General features: G+C 37.3%; 1 protein-coding gene across 1 annotated transcript in view; it reads left to right on the top strand.

The window, feature by feature from the left end:
- Lyst (lysosomal trafficking regulator) overlaps positions 1 to 7,892 on the top strand; it is a 289,805-nt gene that overhangs the window by 234,051 nt on the left and 47,862 nt on the right. Inside the window, exons 41-42 of the mRNA XM_023700860.1 lie at positions 2,286 to 2,426; positions 6,165 to 6,382. Of these exons, the coding sequence (XP_023556628.1) occupies positions 2,286 to 2,426; positions 6,165 to 6,382 (359 nt within the window). The remainder of the gene's footprint in view (positions 1 to 2,285; positions 2,427 to 6,164; positions 6,383 to 7,892) is intronic.

The raw sequence follows: 7,892 nt of genomic DNA, 5'->3' as shown, positions 1-7,892 counted from the left end.
TTTCTTTCTTTCATTTTTATGTATTTAGTACAGGGTCTACAGGGTCTCACTACATAGATAAGACTCGAGTGATTCTCCTGCTTTCGGCCTCCCAAGCTCTAGGTTTATAGGCATGTGCCACCACACCAATCTCACTCGCTGTCTCAGTGCGCCCCAGGGGCAGGCCTAGCCCTTTCTTAATTAAAAATTGTTTTTGAGACAAGCTTTTGCTATGTACCTCACAATGGCCTTGAATGCACTCTGTAACCCAGGCTGGCCTCAAACTCATGGTAATGCTCCTACTTTAGCCTCTCAAGTGTTGGGATTATAGGCATATGCCATGATACCCAGCTTTTTTTTGAGACAGGGTTAGAGTTGCCCAGGATGAGCTCAAACTTGCAATCTTCCTACCTCAGCCTCCTAGAGTGCTGGGAATGTAGGCCTATACCATAATGCCTTGCTGTTGTGTATTTATGACTAGATTTTTTTAAATCCTGGTGTTGCCTTACCTCTGTTCACTTTTATTAGTTGCTTTTTAAGGTCTTTTAATTTTTTTTTTTAATTTTTTTTGGCGGAACCAGGGATTGAACTCAGGCCCTTGTGCTTGCCAGGCAAGCACTTATTCTCCTGAGCTATCTCCCCAGCCCAAGTTTACTTTTTTATTTATAATTCACTCCTGGAATTTTCAACTTTTACATTCTAGTCACTTTGAACTACATAATTTCTCTGTCAAAAGGGCTCCCCTGTGGACTGTATCATCCCAGACCACTAATGTCAGTGGCACATCCTCACCCCAGATTGTAACAACCATAAATGCTCCAGACATTACCACATAACATGGCAGAGCAAGAGTGCTGCCCACTAAGAACCACTAATTGAGTATAAGTATGGTCTAGATCAGTGGTAGCAAATATGTAGCACGCATGCAGCGGCAGAATACAGAGCTCTCTCTGTCAGCATGTGAGCCAAGCTGCCCCAGCAGCTGAGCATCAGATACTCAGGTTGTTACACTTTTTATAATTTTGCAATAAATGAGTTTGTACACTCAGTCTCTAAAATGTTTACCTTCGGTGTGGTCTAAGTTACAGGATTTTGCAGTAGTATTTTCTAGAAGCAAAAATTAGGAAACTACAGAAAGTCTTAAAATCTGGATATTCTTCTCTTGTTCCTTAGATCTAGCTGCTGTGAGCCCACCAAGCCTGACAAAATGGTCCTGCTTATTTTCTGAGAAATAAGTAAACATTTATAAAAGTTATTTTTATCTAGTCACATGCCTGCAATCCAAGCACTTAGAAAGCTAAATCAGGATTGGTTTAGTTTGAGGTTAGCCTTAGTTATATAGCAAGACCCTGTCTCAAAAAAAAATTGTTTTACCAAGATTTTATACAGTGCCCAGGCAATGCTATTTGACTCAACAGACTAAATAAAAAAGTAGTGGGAATAATAGAAAATGTGTTCAGCAGAGCAGCTAGTGTAGAGAAAAAATGAAATGTATCACTTTGAAGTTGTACTTTGCTTGATATCAAGATTTATGACAGTCTCCTAATGAAAGGATAGGCTAGTTAGCTAGTTAGAAAGATTTTAAACCATGTGATACTTTTCCTAGGAACTGTATGTTTCCCAGGGCTGGTATCATTATTCCAGGCCACTGTAGGCTTAGAAAGTCTGCTCATAGTTGGCAGAAAAGAGATAGTGACATCATCATTCATAGTCTGTACCACACATACAAAAAAAAAAAAAATACTGAAAGAGTGACTATGCTTAGTTTTATATTATAATTGGTAGGATTTTGTATTGAAATGTCTTAGCTGAACATGTAGAAAAGCAATGTCTTCTACCCCCACAGAGAGAAAATAGTTTTAACAACTAGAGATGAAGGAACAATTATGTCTCCTGATAGATAAAAGCTACTTATGTACCTAAACTTTAATTTTCCTTCTTTATTATTAATTAATTCAATAAAGAAATCTTTTAATGTGTTTGTCATATGCTGGGTACGGGTGATATCCCAGGGCTCCTTTTGTAGAACTTTCATTCCACTTGAATAGCACATAGTAATTAATCAAGCAAATGATATAAATTCATCTAGTTATATGTGCTATGAAATAATACTGATGGAAGTAATATAATATGGTTTCAAAATATTACAAAAATATAAATATATTAAGATTTTTAATATAATCTCCGAAAATATAGGCAAATAAAATCAATATTACTTTGATTTTTAGAAATAGCAAAAGTTATGACAGGTTTCAAATAGAATTAAGTTTTTGTTTCTTAATTGCATTATTTGTGTTTCTTTGTAGATCAAAGTTTTGACATTCCAGACAGAACTTTTCATTCTACAAATACAACTTGGCGCCTCTCATCTTTTGAATCTATGACCGATGTGAAAGAACTTATTCCGGAGTTTTTCTATCTTCCTGAGTTTTTAGTTAACCGTGAAGGTATACTAGGAAATTATTTTCATTTTATATTTCTGAGGGTTTTCCCCCATAAGTATAGCTTTTTTAAGTCCTAATATTTGAGCTCCCAAATAATAGACATTCTTTTAAGTGTATCATTTAATTTCTTGCTGATCCTAAGGATTTTAAAATTATCACAGGAGGGGGCTGGTGAGATGGCTCAGTGGTCTAAAGCACCTATTTAGAACAAGCTTAGCAAAGCATCAGGGACCACGGTTCAATCCCCCAGCACCACATGCCAGCCAGCCCTGCCCCCTGGTGGGCTGAGCTGGCCGCGCGCACACACACACACACACACACACACACACATATAAATAAATAAAATTAAAAAATAAAATAAAATAAAATAAAATTATCACAGGACTAAATATATGTGGAAAATTTGAACTTTTAACTGTTAAAATTTCTTATAGGTGTGTATTCTATTTTTTATTAAATCATTTTTATTACAGATAATATGCTCATTTTTAAAAATGACACATGACTATATTGAAAGCAAATGTAATTTAATGAAAATCTCAGCAATTTTATGAAAAAGTCAAGAACAGAAATAAAATACTCTAATTAGAATTATCTAATAATCAAAAGGGATTTTGAAGGGTAAAATCTAACTTTCTGTGATGCCAGTGACGACTGATCTTGACAACTTTACCTTTTACTTCGCAGAACATCGTTGAAGCCTGCAAGAGCTACTTTTGGGTTATTTTCCTTAATTTCATGTTTTTATGTGACTGAAAAATATATGAAATTGAGAATTATATCTCTAGGGAAATTGGTGTTAGATGATTCACTTTAGAATTGTTTTCTAATTGGCTTTTCTGAGGCTTATTGGAGAATTAATAATAAATCCTCTCTGCTAGTTACCCTGGACATATTTCATCTTGAAAACATCTGAAAACACCTCAAACAAATGTCTTTTTTTTTTGTGGTACCAGGGATTGAACTCAGGACCCTGAGCATGCCAGGCAAGCGCTTATTCTACTGAGCTGTCTCCCCAGCCCCTAAGCAAATGTCAATACTTGCATTTTGAAGAACTTTTCTGTGGCTTTGAATGTGGAACTCATATTTAGTCCATTTCCCATTTAGAAAAAGAAAGTATTGCTCGCTGCCAGCATTCATTTAATTTTCATCAATCAAGATTATTACTGTTAGGGGCCGGGGAGATAGCTCAGTAGAATAAGTGCTTGCCTGGCAACCGAGTTCAATCCCTGGTTCTGGGAAAAAAAAAAAAAGATTATTACTGTAAAGGGCCAGGGAGATAGCTCAGTGGCATAAGCACCTGCCTGGCAAGTGCAAGGTCCTGAGTTTGATCCCTGGTACCGCAAAAAAAAGAAAAAAGAAAAAAGAAGATTATTACTGTATTTTATAAATGGAAATACCATCACTAAAAACAGAATGGTATACATAGAATGATATCTTTGTTTCCAAAGACTATCAATATATTAAAGTAATCCAAAAATAGTAATAAAAGTGAGATATTTGAGGAGTAGTTAGGACTGTAATCTGAGTTGTCTAGGAGTAAATCTGCACCTACAAACATCACTGGTGAGTATTCTTTGGGCTACCAGAAATGGATTAAATCTACTGCTTGTTTTCTTTGATAGAAGCATCTTCTATGTATGTTTCCATAACATAAGGCAACATAACAAATAACTCCAACACTTAGTATCTTAAAACAGCAGTAAATTTATCCTCTGTCCCAGTCTTTGCAGGTCAGAAAATCAGAAACAGCTCACCCTAGCAATTTTGGCACACAGAATGCTTCTGTCTGAGAGAATAGCAAGGTTCTGGAAAAGTATATAGGAAATATTATAAGCATTTTCTGAAAATATTGTACAATTTTCTATAATGTTCACCATGTTTCTTCCTATCAGCATTCTCATTTTCTCTCAGTCATCTGCTGAGTGGAGGATCTACATAAGTGATGTGCCCCAGGGCACCCAAAAGTTGGGAATTGTTGAGTCTATGGATACTCTCTCCTCCCAGTGCCCCCTTAAATTGATCAACCTGGCTGCTTCTCCTAGAGCTCCTTGGAGTTCTACAGGTGCTCAGCCAAGCTTTCTTGAGCCACTGGCAGCTGCCCTGTAGGAGAACTGCAGTGTGAATTTGATAAAGGCCTCATTTTATGTTTCACATTGTATCATTTCAAAATGCTTCCAAATCGATGAAGATTCTTTTGTGTTCACATACTCCAGTACACAACAACTTAATTTTATATAGCGCTAATCAGCTTTTAGGACATTTTTTTCAATTTTTGTTGTTATGTTGCTTGGCTTGTATGTCAATAAAATATAAAACCAAAATATTTTCTATTTAAAATTACTTCTTTTAGGACAGTTTTTTTAAAATAAATACTTTTAAGATTTTTTTTGTTCACTAGTGAACTAATCAATTAAATTATTTCCCAGAAGAACCATCTTACTTGATGTGTTGATATTATTTTGTTGGTGAAGCCATGCTTAGTATGAGTATGCCCAACCTGTCACCCAAAGGTCATGCTAACCCTGGACAACTATCAGTGACCATAAACTTCTAACATTGTTATGTGATTTTAGTGATTTGTTTTTCATGATTCAGTTGCATGGGGCTCATGTGTAGGGGAACAGTGTAGTGGAAACTATGGTCACTAGAATAAAAATTCATGCTTGTTAAGTGTTACATGCACTTGTGCGATTTGGCAAGCAAAACACAGCAATTACTGATAAAGAGTGTTTCAACCTTCCTAAACCTGTGTGTCTGTGAATCAGGTGTTTATTATTATCAAGCAGTCAATAATAAATAATATTATTTGATTATTAAAATGGACTTGTGTTGTTTTTTAAAATAGTAAGTTAAACTATATTTTTAAAAACATTGTATCATATTTTATATGCAGCCCACAACAATTCCTGTTTATATATTGTAGCTTTGTTAAATCCAAAAGATTGGATGTCCATGCCCTGGTAGAAAGGAAGTCAGATGAGACTATAGATTTACCATAAAATTAATAGACTATAACAAATCATTCTAAAGTGGTATATTTGTATTAGTTGAGTTGGTGGGGTTTTGGGGTTTTTTTTTGTTTTTGTTTTTTGGGGTTTTTTTGTATTTTAGTACAGAGTCTATGGGGTCCCACTGCACAGGTCGGACTCTTAGTGATCCTCCTGTTTTCAGCCTCCCAAGAGCTGGGATTATAGGTGTGCATCACCATGCCCAGTCTCTCAGTGTCTCAGTGTACCCTGGGGACAAAGCTAGCATGGCACACTGGGGATAGATTAGTTGAGTTTTTAAACTACAGAACACTAATATTTCCTAAATATAATTTTAAATCTATAAATCAATACCATTAATCCAGAAATGTTTCTATAAAAACTTTGATTCTAACCAAGTTTATAATTGAATGACTATTTTAGCACTTACCATAACCCTTGAAAATTTTATTAGTGAGGATATTAGAACTCAGGGTCAATAATTTTCTGCTTGTTCATGTTATAAAGTACTAAAAGAAGTTGAAGGATCTCAGCTTTAATTAGGATAGCATTTATCCACATAGCCTTATCAGTAGAGAAAAAAGTAGATGAAAAATGGTGTTTCTTATTAAGAAGGTGAGAAACCTCCTTTGTTCTCCTGGTTGCAGTACATAATCAGCTGTTCCCTAGAACTCATAAGGCCTGCTCTTTGGTGTAATGAAGCATGCATGATTTGGGGGAACTAACAGTTTGTATCCATCTTCTCCTTCAGGTTTTGATTTTGGTGTGCGACAGAATGGTGAACGGGTTAATCATGTCAATCTTCCTCCTTGGGCACGCAACGATCCTCGTCTTTTTATCCTCATCCACCGACAGGCTCTGGAGTCTGACCACGTGTCTCAGAATATCTGTCACTGGATTGATTTGGTGTTCGGGTATAAGCAAAAGGGGAAAGCTTCTGTTCAAGCCATCAATGTTTTCCATCCTGCTGTAAGTTACTTTTAAAATCTTATTTATTTATTTGGTACAGCGTCTCACTATGCAACTCAGACTTGTAGTGATCCTACTGTCTCAGCCTCTCCAGTGCTGGGATTACAGGCATGGGCCACCATGCCCAGTTTCAGGGAGTTCCAGGGCCAGCATGGCATGTGGTATCAGGGATTGAACCTAGGTCTTTGTGCTTGCCAGGCAGGTACTGAGACCAACGAGCTATCTCCCTGGCCAACTGTTGCTATTTTTATCCAGAATCCTCCTGGCTGTTTTGTTTTTCTGTGACATTGAAATTGCACAAACCTAGGGCCTTGCACATGCTAGGCAAGCACTCTACCACTGAGCCACACTCCTAGGATAGTATAATTCAGTTTTCCAGGATGGACTTGAGCTTTTGATCTGTCTGCCTCAGTCTCCTGACTCACTGGGATTATAGGCGTATGCCTCTATACCTGACTATATTTTATATATTTTAAAATACCAAAGAGTGGATATGGCCATACAGTCCTAAAACTCCGGGTTGATGGGAAACTCTTCCATTAATGGGAAGTGAATTAAGAGGATCAAAAGTTCAAGTCCAGTGTGAGCAAGTTAGCAATTTATCAAAACCTTATTTCAAAATAAAATAATTTTAAAGGGCTGTAGATGTAGCTCAGTGTGAAGGCTCTGGTTTCAATTCCCAGTACCACAAGGGAAAAAGATAAAACATTTAAAAACAAAAAACAAAACAAAACAGAAAAACCCTTAGGTACTATCTGAGGCTATTTATTTATTTATTTATTTATTTATTTATTTATTTATTTGGTACAGGGTCTCACTATGCAGGTCAGGGTTGCTAAGACCACCTCCCCATTTTAATAATTCACTAGAGGAAGGTGAGAACTCGGCAGATGTCTGTGGTTTATCCAGTGAAGAATCCAGTATAATAGGGGAAAGGCACACAGAGCACAGTCTGGGGGAACCAGGCACAGGCTTTTCAGACATTAGCCCAGGCTGCCTAGAAGGCAGTGTTTCTAAGGACAGCTATCAGCTTTTGCTGTCTTTCCTTTTTTTTTCTTTAAACTGGGACTCGAATTCAAGACTTCACACTTTCCAGGTAGGCGCTGTACCACTGAGCCATATTCCCCATCCATTAACTTTTTTTTTTTCTATATATTTAGTACAGGGTCTCACTACATAAATCAGGCTCACAGTGATTTTCCTGTTTTCAGCCTCCCAAGTGCTGGGATTACAGGCACACGCCCCACACCCAGTCTCAATCTCCGTCTCAGCATGCCCTGGGGATGGGGCCCACACAACACACTGGGGATCAAACCCTGGCCTCTGCGCTCTGCCTAAGCAGGCACTTTGGTCTGCTGAGCTGACCAGCCCCCCGTTAATGGCTCTTTTTTGCATGCTGTCCTTCATATATGTTCTTGGGCTGGGGAAATGACTTAGTAGAATAAGCATTTGCCTGGCAAGCGCAGGGGCCCAAATTCAATACCCAGTTCCGCCAAAAAAAAAAAAAAAA

This window comes from Octodon degus, unplaced genomic scaffold, assembly GCF_000260255.1.
Source record: "Octodon degus isolate 3935 unplaced genomic scaffold, OctDeg1.0 scaffold00127, whole genome shotgun sequence".
In the NCBI taxonomy this organism is placed as follows: Eukaryota; Metazoa; Chordata; class Mammalia; order Rodentia; family Octodontidae; genus Octodon; species Octodon degus.
This window is presented reverse-complemented; position numbering and strand designations above follow the sequence as displayed.